Source organism: Eulemur rufifrons, chromosome 8 (genome assembly GCF_041146395.1).
Source record: "Eulemur rufifrons isolate Redbay chromosome 8, OSU_ERuf_1, whole genome shotgun sequence".
In the NCBI taxonomy this organism is placed as follows: Eukaryota; Metazoa; Chordata; class Mammalia; order Primates; family Lemuridae; genus Eulemur; species Eulemur rufifrons.
The window spans coordinates 104,825,423-104,842,007 of record NC_090990.1 but is presented as its reverse complement, the minus strand read 5'-3'; the positions used below and the strand labels follow the sequence as shown (position 1 = coordinate 104,842,007).

Below are 16,585 nucleotides of genomic sequence, written 5' to 3'. Positions count from 1 at the left end.
AAAGAAACTACTCCAAGTTTTCAAATCTGGGAGATTTTGAGGGCCCTTCATCAGTAGAAGTGGAAAGGTCAGGGTACGGAGACCAATTTAGGAAGTAAATGTGATACATCATGTTATTCTGGCTTCTACTTTGGAGGGAGTTGCTTTTCCATCTCACCATTTTACCCTCCCAAGACTGTTAGGAGAGTTGGATATGGCTGGAGAGGCATAGAAGCAGACATAGCCATTTTGTATTTTAAGGATTCATTTCCTTTTTATTTTTCATCAGTTGTTGTCATTGCATTTTTCACATCAACGGAGTTGGGTTTAGGGTTCCCCAGGAGAGCAAGGGAGATGGATGGGTCTCTCCCAGGTGCACAGGGGGGAGGGCTACGTCCAGCAAGTGAAGGGTGAGGAAAGAGGGCACAGGGCATACACTCGTACACTGGGCACTGGAGGAGAAGGCAGTCTTGAGCACAGACACCAAAGAGTTAAACAGTCACCACCTGGTTCAGTGTTACAAAATGGGAGGAGTGACCACAGGGTGGGGGCACCAGACACAGCATGAGGAGGGTGAATTTAGATTTTCTTTTTTGCTGTTATTTTCACTTTTTTCCTTTTAACTTTTTTTTAAACATTTTACAAACAGCTAAAAACTACAACACATCACAGCTACAGTAGGGTGAGGAAAGGGCACCAAAGAAAGCAGCCACACGGAGTAGGGTGGGACAGGGCAGCCTAACCTACAGAGGCTATTGTGTGGAAGGGTGAGATGGGGAAACTGAGGCTCTGGTCCCTGCATTAGGGGTCCCTCACATACTGCCCAACCTCTCCCCACTTTCAGAGGAGTTGCCAGGAGGGCCCCTGTCCCAGCTCCTTGTGCTTTTTGATCTCCTGGTTTGACCATATGCCTGGTTTCTCTCCCTCCCTTGCTCCCCTGCCTGCTAGGGGACAGGGGAGGGCAGCTGTGCTGTTCCTGTCTGTGCAGTAGTGGGTGGAGCCTCTTGCTCCAGAGGAGGCCTGTGCTTCTTGAGAGGAGGGAAAGAGATGGGCCTTGTCAGGTGCCCTCACCTAGATCCCCCTAGACTGTGGGACTCTTACCCGAGACTGGCCTAGGGCTCCTCCCTCCCAGGCTCAACACAGAAACGGGATTAGGGGGAGTACTATGGGAGGCAGGGTTGTGTGTGTGTCCGTTGAGATTACCCTTGGCTTATATTTTAGGACAGTATATTGACACCCCCACCCATGGCACATGCACACACATACATAAGTATACACACACATTCACACACACAGTCCTGCTGAGCTGCCTCAGAACTTAATATATAAATAAATAAGAATCAGAAAGCTAATTTCATAAAATTCAGGCCTCATATTTGCAGCCCAAATTGAAAGGGAAGGAGAGGCCAGGGGCCCGAGGTTTATTGCTACTCCCCCAGCATCCACCAGGAGGTGTGAGAGGGCACGGAGGCCCTTCCAACTCTAAGAAGTTCTTTTGGTCCATGGTCTACACCCAAGCCCCAGCCCCCAGCATAACTGCATACCCGTGGTTTCACCAGGGCCTAGGCAGAGGGAACGAGGGGGAAGGCAGGAAGCCAGTACTGGAACCCCTGGAGCAGGGAAGTGAGGGCCCCTCACTAATACCGGGGGGAGAAGGGTGAGGCTTAGCCTTCTCTTGTGCAAAGTTGAGGGTAGTAGGAAGAAGGGAGTAGAGCTTCATCCCAAAACTGGGATGAAGGAGCCTTCCCTGTAGTCCCTGCCCATAGGGGTCACACACATGCACACACACACACGCACAGCTAAGACACCAAACAGGGGAGTGGGGAGTGAGGGCTCTGGGGGCCAGGATGGCAGGGCAGGGAGGGGAAGGAAGGAGTTGTTGGTCTCACAGTGTGCCTGCCGCTCCCGAAGCCCCAGAGACCCCCTCACTGCAGCACCTGCCCCCGGGTCTCAGGCAGCTTCAGGGCTAGAGAGCTGCCGAGGGCAAGAGCAGCTGAGGCAAAGAGAATTGGGGCAGCCTTGGTGATTCCCACAAACGATGTGAAGATGCTGATCCCCAGCACAGCCGCCAGCTTGCACAGGGCATTCAGGAAGCCGAAGGCTGTGGTCCTGCTCCAGAGTCCAGTGTGCAGCACAAAGGGCGGGCCCAGGAGGGAGACAAGGGAAGAGCAGGTGGGTGGGGAAGTGAAGGCGAGGTGGGCAGTGTCCAAGAGGGAGAAGGAAGCATGAAGAGATCGGAAAGGTGAGGGATGTACATCAGGGAATATAAATAAATTGGGAGATAAGAAAGAAGACCAAAAAACGAGATTAACAGTTAAGACTTCAATGAGTAGATATAAAAGCTACCAGCTTTTAGGGGAGAAACTCAATGGGAATGTGTATTCCCCTCTTACCCCTAAGGATCATTTCCCATTCAGCCTCCCTCTTCACTCCACTTCTCCCCTACCCTCTAGACCCTGGACCTGCTGCTTTATCCCCACCACACTCCAAGTACCTCTTGTCTGAGGGGTAGAGTTCGACAGTCAACACATCCAGCGCATTCCAGGATGCAATGCTGACCCCCCCAAAAAGGCAGAGCAGAGCAATCATGGCTGACTCGCTGTTCCCAAAAGACAGGAAGAAGCAGGAGACACAGGACATCACGCTGGAGCCAGCTGGAGCCAGGCAAGGAGAGAGCAGCATGAGCCTGACCACAACGAAACCCATCTAGAACCCATCTTGTCCCATCAGCTAGCTCTAAGACAGCCCAGGGTGAGACTCTTTTTCCCAAGGTACCCAAAAGGACCTCAAACTCCCTTATAGTTGTCTGTTTATTAATAATATCAGTAACAACCATTTATTCAATGCCAGCTATGGGCCAAGCAACTTGATGCTCTACATGCATTGATTTAGTACATGCAATAGTACCTATGAGGCAGGTACTATTATCACCCCCATTTTGCAGACAAGACAACCAGGCTCATAGAAGTTAAGTGACTTGTCCAAGGCAGGTGGCAGAGCTGAGATTCAAAACCTATAACCTCAAAGCTTATGCCCTAACCACTTGCTATTCTGCCCTACCTCCTTTTACCCCTTAGAAAAGCTTCTGTGCCAGGCCCCACCGTTTCCTGCAGCACCCCCTAAATAGAAGACATGAGAGGAGCTCTCTGGCCAATCTCTTCCACAGCCCAAGGTGAGGCGCCTGTTGACAGCCTCCCCCAGCTCCTGGCCCCCCCAGTCAGTTCCAACACACCACCACACAGCCTCTCCCCCTTACCAAGCATCCTAAGCCTGCCAATCTTGTCCATGAGCAGGGCAGACACGATGTTCCCAGGAAGCACAGCAAGCGTCCCCAAGAAGCTGACAAAGTACACCATGTAGGCACCTTCGCCTGTCCCTGTCACATCTAGTGGGCAGCCCTCCTTGTTGTGCAGGAATGTGCTGTTTACCAGACGGCTGTTCACAAACTTGTACTCAAACAGGTCTGGGGGTGAAGGCCAAGAGAGGCAGGCAGTCACAGTGAACGTGAGAGGAGGCTGCTACTGCTTATGACCCAGGGCTCTGCATTTACGGGGGTAAGCAGTGGGGGGGGGGGCTCTCAAAATGACTCAGGGCATTCATTGTAAAACACCAGTAATATCGCCATGGGAACTAGGAATCTTTACAGCAGAAAATGACCATCATCTGACCGTCACAGTCTTTGCTTCTTGTTCATTCTTTTTGTCCATGCTAGCTGACTGTAAGCAGTAGCAGTACCCCGGGTTTAGGAAATTTTTTGTTTTGTTTTATTTTTTCCTACAAGGTGGGAAAAGCTCACCCAGTACTGCATTTAGAGGTGGGAAACCTCAATCTAGCTCACAAAACAAGCACTTCATATTTGAGAATCACTGTTAAAAGTGTGGATTAATACAACGATTCCCAACCTTTTCCCCACCAAATATCCTTTTACTGTTTTCCTTTTTCCCAAGGACACTGTTTTGGGTGATTTTTTGCTCTCTACAAAAGTGCATTCATATTACCTCACAGAATTATTATAACTCCAGCCAAAGGGAAAGAAACTTGATGTTTTTGTCAGATATTCTATCAGGAAAATGTGCAATTTCCGTTAGATTTTCAGAATTATTGGTGCTATTAGGCTCCCCAGCCACGTTCCTACAGGGCTCCAGAGATCTCAGCTTGAGAACTCTAAGCTAGTGAATGAGGAAGGTTCCTTCTTCTTTCATCAAGGTCCACCCATCCCTTTGGTCTCACACCCACTGGCCACACCACCTTACCGGTGTTATAAAACACGGTGTTGATGAATGTGCAGTTGCGGAAAAATGTGTTGCTAGATGTGACATCCTCGAAATAACACTCCTCAAACAGGGAATCTTCAAAGGACACTGACTTCAGACGCAGCCCGATGAACCTGTATGGCCAGGATGAGGACAGACACTTTCCCCTCATCCTCATACCCTCCTCCAAGACTCAAACCTTTAGTGAAGGCCGGGCGCGGTGGCTCACGCCTGTAATCCTAGCACTCTGGGAGGCCGAGGTGGGTGGATCGTTTGAGCTCAGGAGTTCGAGACCAGCCTGAGCAAGAGTGAGACCCCATCTCTACTAAAAATAGAAAGAAATTATATGGACAGCTAAAAATATATATAGAAAAAATTAGCCGGGCATGGTGGCGCGTGCCTGTAGTCCCAGCTACTCGGGAGGCTGAGACAGGAGGATCCCTTGAGCTCAGGAGTTTGAGGTTCCCGTGAGCTAGGCTAACGCCACGGCACTCACTCTAGCCTGGGCAACAGAGTGAGACTCTGTCTCAAAAAAAAAAAAAACCAAAACCTTTAGTAAAGTAATGGGAAACTCAGCATTGAGGAGAAACCACAGGAATTTTCCCCAAAATGCCTCCTCTGGAATTCCCAGACTCATAAAAGAGACAGGGGTAGAAGGGACAGAGGAGGAGTGAAGTTCAAAGGTCCCCACATACTTGTCATTGAAGTACTGCCCTCCTCGGTGGATCTGGTTCTCCAGTGTGAAGTTAAAAGTCACATGCTCTACACGCTCCCCAGGGAACACTTTGGTGCGGGCTGCGTAGTCCACCGCCTGGAGATGGCGGATCATGTCAGGAAACCAGACTGTCAGGCCGTAGTAGCTGAAGAGTCAAGGGCGATGGAAACAGACAAGGCTCAGAGATTAGAACCAGGCAGTCCAGAACAAGGGAGAAGCAGTGTCAGCCCCTAACAGGACCTGGCTCCCCGCCAGCCACATCTCTCGCTGCTCCTCCCTTCACCAATTGCTGTGGTTCTGGGGACTTTAGGTTCTTCCACTCCCCCACCGCCACCCCATACTCTTTCTGACCTCCCAGACATCTGCTCTTTAGACATCTCCCTGCCTAAAACACTCTTCTCCACCCCTGGCCTCCCCAACCGCCCCACAGCCTGTCAGACCCCCATTCATTTTTCTGGACTCAGATTCCCCCCGAGTCCCAAGTGCTGCCTTAGCTCTTTGCCCTTTGTCCACCGTGGCTCTCATCACATTGCTCATAGCAAGTTTCATCCAGCTCCCTGACCAAAACGTAAACTCCAGGAAGACTGTGACCACATCTATTTCATCCCAGCACAGTACCAGCACCAGATAGAAACTTAACACCAGTCAGCCTACAAGTCTGTTGAATGAACGAATGAAGTCAAGGAGTTGGGTGGAGGATCAGAGGGGATCTGAACAGCACCTCTCTTTGTTGCTTGTCCCCCTACCCCTCTCCCAGCCCACACACCACTGCAACCACCACATACCACCCCCCTACCCCTCCACCCCTCACCTGAATGACATGGTGAACCACACACCCATCATCATCAAAGTGATACGCCGGTATTCCGGACCAAAACAGGAGAGGAAATTCCCCCAAACCTGTAAGGATCAGAGCAAAGTCAGACCTTGGCTATACTAACTTCTAGCACCCACAGATCCCCATTTTCCTGCCCTACCACCTCCCTTCAGTTCATCTGTCACCCCCACCCCCACCCGGACTTAAGTCCTGCCTTCCTCTCCACCTCTCCCACTCCCTTCTCTCTCCACCCTCTTCTCTCTCCACCATCCCATCCTCCATTACCTGTCCCCCCAGGCTCAAGGCCCGGACGCCCCAGCGCTGATACCAGGTCCCTGTGTCTGACTGGATCTCAATCAATTCATCCTCCTGATGAATCGTCTTAATGTGGGTTACCTGGGGTCAAGAGAAGAGGTGAGCAGTCACACACTCTGTATTTGCCAACCTCTTCCAGGTACCTCAGTTTCCCCTGCATTAGCAAAATGGGAGGCAGGGGATATGATATGATACCCTAAAAATCTCCTTGAGATAGAGTGTGGTCTTAAGATGTCTAAGAAGGTGAGGGATATCCCAGAGAGGGGCCAGGTGGGGTCTGGGGCTGCAGGGGCTCGGAGGTTTGAGTGGGGCGGGCTGTGGCTTACTGAGAATACTCGCTCAGGATGCCCCTTGGCTCGCATGTTGGTGTCGTGAACCTGCTTCAGCACCATCCAGGCCTCATCATGCTTCCCGTTCTAGAGCCACAGACATAATCCCCACATCCAAGTCAGCCCCTCCCTGGCCCAGGGTTACAGACCCCCTCCCTCCAACCTGGCTTCTGGAGTCACAGGACACAAAACAGACGCCACCTTCTCAACCCTACCACCAACCCCTGACCTAGGGTCATGCATCACCCACACTGAAGGAGCCCCAAGCTAGAGTATAGCAAGACATAATCAGACTTGGAGAAGAGTTGAGAGGGGCCATCTAGGGGACAAAGGCAAGCACAGGTCCTAGGAATTCCCTGGCGAAATGGAAAGTGAAAACTGAAGACAATGAGAATGATGGGCAAGGATGTAGTCAGAGAAGAGGCAGCATCCTACCCTGCTGGACCAAGATATAGTTGGAGGGGGAAAGAGTAGAGAGTAGGAAATTCTCTTAGGCTATAAATTCAGGGCCAGGGCCAGAGCCAAGGCTCCTCCCTACAAATTCTTAAGCCACCCATGGTTGAACAGGGCCCCTGTTTTCTTCACCCACCCCTCTGGAAATATATTCCAAGGCAAAGGAAGCAAGATAAAGCCCCCCAGAGTATGGACCCTGTGAGGAAGGAAGGCAGCCACACAGGACCAAACCAAACCCACAGTGTGTATTTGAGCACAGGAGCCCATGCTGCCCTCCATACTCCACAGCCCTCTCCCACCCCACCCTCCCAGCCAGCCCCATCCCATCACCTCCAGGAAGAAACGGGGGCTCTCAGGCTGCGTGGTCAGAGCCCCAATGGCAAACACAGAAGGAAAGGCGCAGACGAGAACAAAGACCCTCCAGCTGTGGAATTGGTAAGCAGAACCCATCTGAAAACTCCACCCTGGCAGAGACAGAGTCACAGTGTCAGCAGAGAGACCAGAAGCTGGGGGCTCCCATCGCAGGGAGCACAGGAGGAGCAGGAGGAGGGAGAGAACATGGGGTGGACTCCTGGGGGCTGCTCACCGTAGTGGGGGATGATGGCCCAGGCCATAGCAGCTGCGTACACTCCACCAATCATCCAAAACATGCAGAGCCAGCTCAAATGCTCCCCACGTTTCTCCTGGGCCAGAAACTCCGAAAAATAGGAGAAGACAATGGGGATGGACCCTCCAATCCTGGAGGGCATTTCAAGAATTCAGCATTAGAAAATGGCCATATTCCTGATCCCCTGCCTTAGTGCATTGGATTCCCAAGTCCCTTTTGTCTTCTAGACTTTTTAAGAGACTCCATCTCACACACAATGCCCTACAAGTTCCCCTCACAGCCAGACATCAAGCACCCATCCTTGGCACCATGAGAAACAGACAAGCAGGTACCAGCAAAAGAAGAGGAGCAAACATTAAATCTTGAAGATGACTACAGAATGGGAAGGGAAGGAAGATGATTGCAGAAAAGAGGGAACATCTCCAGAGACAAAGGAAGGGCAGGAGTCTGAGGGCAGGCGTTGTGGGAGCAGGCCAAAAGAGGTTGAGTGCCTGGCATGCTTGGGGAAGTGTAGGGCTACATGGCTTCAGCGTTCTGGCAGGTGTGAGTGTTAGCAGGGCTTGTTGTTGACTGCAGGAAGTGTGTAGACTCTAGAAGGGGATAACTCTAGGATCCACAGGAGCCCAGGGATGAGGCCTGGGCCCACTAGGCCTCTTCATGGAGGTAGGCTCAGAAATGGAACTAGAGGTGGGGTGGAGGGCTCAGGAGTGGACCAGGCATGGAATGGCATTCTGGACAGCTGCAGACAGGTCCAGGACAGGTAGAACAGGCCAGGACACTCCACCTGGCCTGAAGACAGTAGGGGGAGAAAGAAATTCACTCATTCATTCAACTCCCACCCATCTGAAATGCATCTGGTGTGCCTGGCACTTGCTGGGCCCTAAAGATAAAACACTGACCCAGGCATAGTCCTGCCCTCCAGGAGCTTAGGAAGTGGACACTCACCCAACCCCGGAAAGGAGGCGGCAGAAGAGGAAAGTGCCATAACCCTGGACGAAAGACGAGAAGAAGGCAAAGACACTGTTGACTGAGAGTGAGATGAGCAGACACTGTCTTCGACCCAGCCGATCAGCCAGACCTCCCCAGAGGAAGGCTCCCACCATCATGCCCAGGTAGACGATGAGGCCTAGAAGGGGGAGGAAAACAGAGGCAGACAGGGTATGAGCAGACACACCTTGATACTCCCGTTAGGTGAGCGTTAAAGAAGCTGAAACTGCAGCAGAATGGATCAAAGATATAAAGAACTTCTAGAAGCTAAGTCTACCCAGAGATAAGAGTTAGTGAGAGAAAATGAATTGTGTGAGCAAAGATGGAAGGCCATCTCCACAGACCAGGGGTTCAAAGGCAGAAATGTGGATATGGGGAAACCCCAGAACTCGCCACTCTCCTCTCCTACTTTCCTCTCTCTTTCTCTCTCTCTATTTTTTTCTCTCTCTCATTTCTCATTCTCTCTCACACACTTCATCTCCTCCATCTCTCTCTCTCACACACACACACCCCACCCCCATCCCTGGCTCACCTAGGGGGATGGATCTGCCTGGATTCCCAGACTGGCCCAGGGTCCTCTCTATCCTCCCTGCTTTGCTGCCCTCTTTTGCTCCTTGGGAAAGGAGCTCCAATTGCTCCAGTCTTCCCAAGAAATCCCCCACACAAAATCTATCCTTTATTCTTTCCAGTTCTAGTACTTCTGATCCTAGGACTCCCCTGTTTCTTACTTCCTTCATAAATCAGAACTGGAATCACATTTAAAAGTCATCTACTCCAAACTACATTTTACCCAAGCCCAAACAAAGCCCCAGGGAGAATAGACTTGTCCAAGATCCTACGGCAAGTTAGTGACAGAGGAAGGCCTAGATTCTTTCTCAGTGAGTCTAGGGGATTTCCTTCCCTGGGTCCCTATCAGAAAAGGCCATAGGAGACCACTCCCTGGTTCCTGGAAACTCCTAAGTCTAGGTGACGGCAAGTGTAACCAGCATCTCCAGCAGAAGGCCCAGGACCTTTCCCTAGCCCCACCAGCCCAAACTGACCCTCCCCATTTATGCCAGGGAGTTTGCATACTGGCTTCTTGTTCCCCAATCAGGGAAAGGGAACAGGATAACAAGAGGGAAGCCTATGAAGAAACATTAAATGGAGGCCCATCCCACCACAGTCACCTCCTGCAGAACTAACTAAGCCGACCACCACCCAACCACTGGCCCAACCCCCTCTTTCATATACAACTTCACTCTCACCCAACCCCAAGAAGAGGGAGTGTGCAGAGGAACCCTGAGCCGTCTGGAACATCTTGGGAGCAGGGTCCTAAGGAGCCCAGTGGTAAGGACAGGAGCAGTTCCCAGGAGCAGGGGGGTTTCCAGAGTTGGAGACAGGATAGGGCTGGAGTGCCCCCCAGTGTGTCTTACCCAGCATGCCTTTGTTGGAGTCAGACAGGCACATGTCTTTCTCAGCACTGGGCAGCACGAAGCCCACCACAAAGACCTCAACACCATCAGCCATCAGTGCCAGACCAAGCACGAAATACAGTGTCCACTGGAAACGGCCGTGACCACACTCTCGTAGGATGGCTTCATACTGCTGGGCCAGTTCTTCTCGTTCTTTCCGTCGCTGTGCCTCCCCTCGGCCCCCAGGGGGGCCCTCCCCATCGCTCAAGCCCCCCCTCACTCCAGCCAGGGGTGCCCCATCTGCCATCCGCTCGCCTTTGCCCCCAGACTCTGCCCGGGGGATACCCTGATATTCCCCCTCATAGATCTCATCATCTTCATCATGGCCCTCAGTGGCATCACTAGATGCGCCACCTTCCTCCTCATCCTGAGCCCCTTCCCCACGGTAATAGCCATCACTGGGAGCTGGGAAATCATCATCGTCATCATCCTCCTCAAAGCGGGAGTAGGATCTTCGGGAATATTCATCCTGGACTCTGTCCAGGCCCTTCACCACCTTCTTGGCCGCATGCTTCTTGACTTCCTTGGCAATGTCTTTGGCCCCACGGATGAAAGCTGCCCGGTCTCGGAAGCCCTCTTCCATGATGGGGCTTTAGGGCACGTCAATGGATCTCCCCAAACGCCCTGCTTCTTTTTCAATTTTTGCTCAAGGACTTGTGGAGTCAAGAAGACCCGTCCCCGCAGTTAGAAGTGTGTTCCAGTATCTTTGGGCACAGAATAAAAGGAAATAGGACTTGGCCGGTGAGTGTCTAGGAGGGGAAGGAGGGAGAGGAGCTTTGGCCTATACCCAGTACAGTTGAGTGGGGAAGGGAGAGGGAGAGTGGGGGGATGGGAAGGGGAGGGGGAGCCAGGTTGGTGAGGCTAGGCCAGGATAACCCAGGAAGGGCCGCCTACTTCTCTTCCACGAGCCTCTGGAAATCTATAAAAAACAGCAGGAAGAAAAAGGAAGTTGTAAGTCCTAAGATGGTGAAGAAAGCCAATATAAAGCCCCTCTCAACCCCGAGCCCTGCCTGGGCCATGTGATACGGAGATGGTCTCCTTGCTTCAAGCCTCTGTATAGTAAAAAGGATGACTATGTGGACCACCTGTGGGTTATTTGAGTAGAAGTCCCTTACTTTGACCTTGGAGACCTGGCTCATGGGATTTGCTCCACAGTCACAACCACCTACCCTGAGCCCTTCTCCTAACCCCCGGACCCCCTTCAAGTCCAGACCTCTTGTTTTACCACCAACCTGCAAAGAACAAAACAGGATATATGAGCAGAATTCCCTTCTTTAGTCTTGTCTGGGTTTCTTACTGGGGACAGAGCTTGAGGAGGGTATGTAGGAGGACAAGCTCTCCAACCTGTTGCCTTCAGTCCATTGATGGCATCTAAAAGTGGGGTTTGCACTGTTCTTCCCTCAGGTTCCATGTTTATAGGTCTCAACAAGGAAGGATTTTCTCCCAACATAGTCTGGTGGGTAAAAGCTCAGCTTCTAGGGTCACACAGACTTGAGTTTAACTTCCTGCTTTGGCAAATACTAGCTAAGTGACCACAGGCATGTTTCTGAACATCCAGGCCTCAGTTTCTTCCTATTTAAAAGTGGGAAAGTAAGGATTAAATGGCATAATGCATACATACTCCTTACCATAGTAGCTGGCACATAAAAAGTGATAAATAAATATTAGCTATTAATATTGTGGTGATAGTAATATGGTAAGGTGCCCTATATTCCCCCGTAAGGCCCCAAAACAAAAGCCATCTCTGGATGCTCTTTAGGGTGAGCTGCAGAAAGGGATACTGGCAAGCAGAATGCTGATTCAGTACAAAGCACACAACAGTTAGATGACCTAAGTTGAAATCCCAACTCTGCCACTTACTAACTGATCTTTGACAGGTTACTTAACCTTCCTAAGCCTCAGTGTCCTTATATTTAAATTGAGGATAATGAAATGGGGAGAATCTCTTATTTCTCAGAGTCAATGTGAGAATTTAATCTCACAGTAGATAGTCTATAAATATTAGTTTCCTTCCTTCCTATCATATTGAAATACGAAAGAAACAAGAACGGGCAAGAGACAAATGGACAAGCAGGGGGCATACTCAGATGCTGTTGCCCAGCATCGTGCCAAAACAGAGAGTCCCATGACCTCTCTGTTTGTGTTTAAACTAATTCCAACAGCTAGGCCCACATTTTCTCTCTCCAGAAAAACAAGGGAAGACCCAGAAAAGGGAGAACTGGAACCCAAGTAGAATGGAGAAGAGGGCAGATTGAAAGCTGAGAAAGGGTGATGACTGGCCACTGCCACCTTCCCTCAGAACGTCATATATGGATCCCCCTTCACTAATGGGGTGGGAATGGAAATGACCGATCAGACTCATACTTTCCAACATGAGAGTCTAAGGTCTATGGTTGCATCTCATTCCTCCAGGGCCTCCCTTCCTAATCCCCCTTAATCCTTTCTGCTCCTCCTCCAAGGGTCAAGAAAAAGTGAGTCCACAAATACCGCAGTGCGTAGCAGGCTGGTACAGAATAAAGGGGGCCTTGGGCCTGCCCCCCAAAAAAGACATCCTCCAGAGGGAGACACAGGATAACCTCCCCTTCCTTCATGGAAACAGAGGCAGCAGGCCTAGATTCTCATCAGAGATCATCCCCCTAAAAATATCCTGCCTCCTCTGCTCCCACCCAACCAGGGCCTTCATTAAATGTCACACACACACACACACACACACACACACACACACACGGTCTGGTAGAAGAGAGGAAGTAATGCTATGTGATTCAGACAGAAGCACTGGCAAGCAGAGTCTAACCCCCTCAGGACAGATGTAAGCAGTGGACCACAGTGACTAGAAGCAGTGACCCCTATGTCACCTTTTCTTCATGGTTCAGGTCCCAACCATCCTCATTAAAGAGAGAGAACTGTGGAATCCCCTTAGTACATGGCAATACGCTTGCTTTCCTTTCTTTCCTGAGCAGGATCTCCCCCAAATCCCCAAAAGAGGCAGATGGACCCACCAGGAGCCATCCCCTATGTCTGTTGACACTATTTACCCCTGAGAGGCACACGTAAGGTAGAGAAGGCTCCCACAGCCACAGCAGGATATGAGGGCTCAACAGCCAGCTCCCCCAGGGCCAATGAGCCCAGAGGTCAGGAGGGAGAGAAAGAAGACAAATTCTTTGAGCTGGTGAGCAAGTGATGCTATTTTTAGCCCCCAAAGCGCACAGGGTGGCTAAGCCTGTGCAAGAGAGACTTGGAGAGGTGGAGGTTAAAGGAGACAAGATTCAGGGTTATACAGACCTTTAAGGCTGGCTGGCTTCACCTGACCAGAAAAATGTGCCCAGGAGATTTTCTGTAGAGGGTGGAGACAGGCAGGGGTACTCCTGAGCAAATGCTTCCTTTCAAAACAATTCCCCCAGCCCTGGATAAGAGGAGGGTCCAGAAGCCTCCCCCCCCCCATAAAAGTCCCTGACTTTGGGAGCCACCCAGATCCCCAGCCCACCCTAGCCCAGGTAACAAGGTCATTAAGAAGCAATTACTCATCAAAACATGGGGGGGTGTAAAATGTGGGAGGTGTCAGAGCACCCCTCCCCATTCCAACCGGGTGAGGGGGATTGGACCGGCAAGGCTGTGCCTCCCTTCCCCACATCCTACCCCAGGGTTAGAAAGATGGAAGCATCCACAATTCTGAGAGGAAAAAAAATGAAGGTGTCAGCTGAGAATGTACACGGAGGAATATGGAGAGGCAGAGAGGGGGACGCAGGGAGAGACCTCCACACGCACAGACATAGAGACCGCCCCTACCAGCATTTGCGGCGACCCTCCCCCATCTCAGCTGTGGTATAAGGGAAGAGCCCCCAGAATTGACTAAATCGCTTCTCCTAGCACCTCCCCCACCCTTGGTCCTGCTGCTATATAAGTGCCCAAGTGCCCACCATCAGTCAACACTCCTTCCTCCCCCCAATCCCCTGCTCTGGAGCAAATGCCTCCAGCCCCCGCCATCTGTGCCCCAACACCTGGTAGTTCACCACCTCTGTCTATCAATATTTCCATTCTTCATTTGCCTTCCCTCCATCCTTCACCTGCCCTTCCTCCACTACCACCCTCCCCTCCAACCAAGTCCAGGCGAGCACACTGAGGCAGCATCCATTCTCTGGCCCTAGCCAAGGTCATTTATCATTCATGGGGTGGGGGGGGACGTCAAGGTGAGCAGGGGATTGGAGCTTAAGGGAACCCCCATCCCAACTAACAACCCCACCACGACGTTAATCTCCGAAGAGGGTAGCGGGGACTGGGCTAAGGTAGAGAAAAACACCCCTCCTCCTCATTCACCAATATAAATATATATAAATAAATAAATAAATAAATAAAATGTGTATATATGTGTTATATATTTTATATATATAACACGTGTGTGTGTGTGTGTGTGTGTGTGTGTATATATCTCCTGAGGAGTACAACAACTGAAATAAATGTCCATCCCCAAACCAACACCAATTTCCCTCACCCCTAGCGGGGACGGTCACCCTCCCCATTGGCAAAGCATCGGAGGATAAAATGGCTGCAAGGCAAGGCAAAGATGCTTCTGCCAGGGGTGGGGTGGAGGTGAGAGATTGAGAGAGGGGTCTCACCTGTGCTGCTTCCCCGGGTAAGGGAGTCCCGGGTGAGGGCGGGGGTCCCGGCCGCGGGTCTGAGGCGGCAGCAGCGACTGCTCGGGGTACCAGGGGAAGCGGCAATGCAGACCTGCCCCCCCCACACACACACATTCGGCCCCGCCTCCTCGCCCCTCCTACCACTCCCCCCCCCCCGCCCCGCGCCACTGAGCAACGGGAGAGACCATTGTTGGGAGGGGGGGAAGGCAGAAGAAAAGAGGATGGGGAGGGACTCGGGCCACGGGGGAGAAATGGTGAAGAGCCTGAGGGTGTTGTCACAAAAACAGCTGGAAATGACACACAGCACTTCCCAGCCCCTTCCTAGTAAAAGATCAAAGGAACTAAAGAAAGAAATAGTGATGTTAGGAAGACAAGTGGGAAGACAGAAAGGGAAGTGGTGAAAGAGGCAGCCCCTTGCCTAGCACCCAACTCCCAGCATGGCAGGTCTCCCTCCCTTCCCCTTCTCCACTGCTCCCAGCCAAATTCCTTTCCCACAACCTTCTCCCAAATCCCAAGTGCTCAGACTCCAAGTTTACCTGACTATTTTAGAGAAAGCAGAGATAACAAGGTGTGGTTTCTATCCTGAACTGCCAGAGTCAGAGACTCTTGGGTTCCTGCCATCTCTTTCCTCAAGAAACAGTCCAGATTATTCATTTACAGTGCAGACCTCATTCTCCTCCATTCAGTAGCAGAAGTGAGTATTGGGGAAGCTGAGGGGGTTTCTATAGGTCGGAGCAACCGGACATTTCCCTTTCCACTCATTTGTTCCAATGACTCAAAAAGAAATCCCCTCAATACCTTTCTCCACCACAGACCCTCTCAACCCCCACCAGCCCTCCCCAACATACACTTCTGTGAAGGAGTCAACTGGTGTCCATTCTTTCCGTTTGTCTTTCCTTTGCCCCTATACCAATAACCTGGACTCAGAAATCCAAGACATGCCACTTGGTGACCATGCTTACTTATCTCCAGATGTGAAAGGGTATGCGGTGGTTTGGGGAGGCACATCCCAAATATGTCTATTTCAGGTAAAGGCTTAGAATATTCTAGAGAAAGCACTGACCAGGGGCTCTGACCTGGGTTCTCACTTCGAATAAGCTGTCAACTCTTGGCCAAGTTCTCTGCTTCTGTGAACCTCAAGTTTCTCATCTGGAAAATGGGGGACTTGGTCTAGATGCTGTATCAGGTTCCTTTTAGATCTAATAGTGTGTGATTCTGCTCTGCTAAATGTGGAGGTTTCAGAATACTAGAATAAATTATGTGGAAAGGCTGATAGGTTTTGTCACAAGAGATCTTACAGATGAAATTTTTCATGTTGAATTTACCACTGATAGGGATGTGGGCCTGGGCTTTGCAGGCTCCAAAGCTGGATCTTGGAAATATTCATTTGTGCCAACAAAGTTCACAATTCACTGAAATATAAAGTGATAATACATAAATATTAATTTACCATGAAAATTTAACTGTCACTCAGACTGAAAACTCATATCTACATATCCAGTAACTTCTCTCCCTACAGCCAAATCAGAATCAGAATCTCAATGTATAAATGCACAATGACATAACTGGAGGATTTGTATCTTTAATGGCATCTGGCCATCTCCAATAAGGAGTCATGCCAATGGGTCCAGAAAACTCTTTTTGGCAACAGTTCTCTACCCCCACCTCCATGCTACGGGAGGCAGCCTTGCCAATGCTCCTGGACTACTCTAAATCTGATGGCTAAAGCAGTCTTTCCAGGACGACTTGGAACAGCCTCAGGGACTTTCCCTTTACTGGGCTTTCATTACTGACCCCTCTTCAGGTTGACACATTCTTTACTTAAATATGTTAATATTTTCAATTAGGTTATAGTGAAGGCCTGCTGGCAGGGACTCATTTCTTCTCTTTAAGGGGACTTTGCCTACTCTCTACTGAATCATTACTTGCTAAAATAGAAATCTTGTACTCTTAGAAGAAAAGCTTACATAGTCGACCTCCCATATCATTGGGTTCTGCATCTGTGGATTCAACCAACTGCAGATGGAAAATGTAGTTAGGCTTGT

At 50.6% G+C, this 16,585-nt stretch overlaps 1 protein-coding gene across 1 annotated transcript; it reads right to left on the bottom strand.

Moving 5' to 3' along the window:
* Positions 1-226: 226 nt before the first annotated feature.
* SV2A (synaptic vesicle glycoprotein 2A) lies at positions 227-14,627 on the bottom strand. Its single transcript, XM_069478860.1, has 13 exons — positions 14,520-14,627; positions 9,868-10,825; positions 8,414-8,594; positions 7,448-7,599; positions 7,192-7,325; positions 6,406-6,495; positions 6,050-6,160; positions 5,759-5,847; positions 4,928-5,092; positions 4,233-4,366; positions 3,236-3,442; positions 2,474-2,633; positions 227-2,088 (listed from the first exon to the last, which is right to left on the bottom strand). Exons 2-13 carry the CDS (start codon positions 10,487-10,489, stop codon positions 1,905-1,907), a joined length of 2,229 nt encoding a protein of 742 aa, XP_069334961.1. The 5' UTR covers positions 10,490-10,825; positions 14,520-14,627; the 3' UTR covers positions 227-1,904.
* Between the last annotated feature and the right edge of the window lie 1,958 nt (positions 14,628-16,585).

What these genes read in the sequence shown, in the direction of transcription:
- SV2A (XM_069478860.1), bottom strand. Translation starts at nt 10,489, where the DNA reads ATGGAAGAGGGCTTCCGAGACCGGGCAGCTTTCATCCGTGGGGCCAAA. An exon ending in GCCCCCGTTTCTTCCTGGAG is followed by an intron (nt 6,496 to 7,191) that starts GTGATGGGATGG and finishes CTGTGGCTCTAG; the next exon opens with AACGGGAAGCATGATGAGGC. An exon ending in ATCCTGAGCGAGTATTCTCA is followed by an intron (nt 6,161 to 6,405) that starts GTAAGCCACAGC and finishes TCTTGACCCCAG; the next exon opens with GTAACCCACATTAAGACGAT.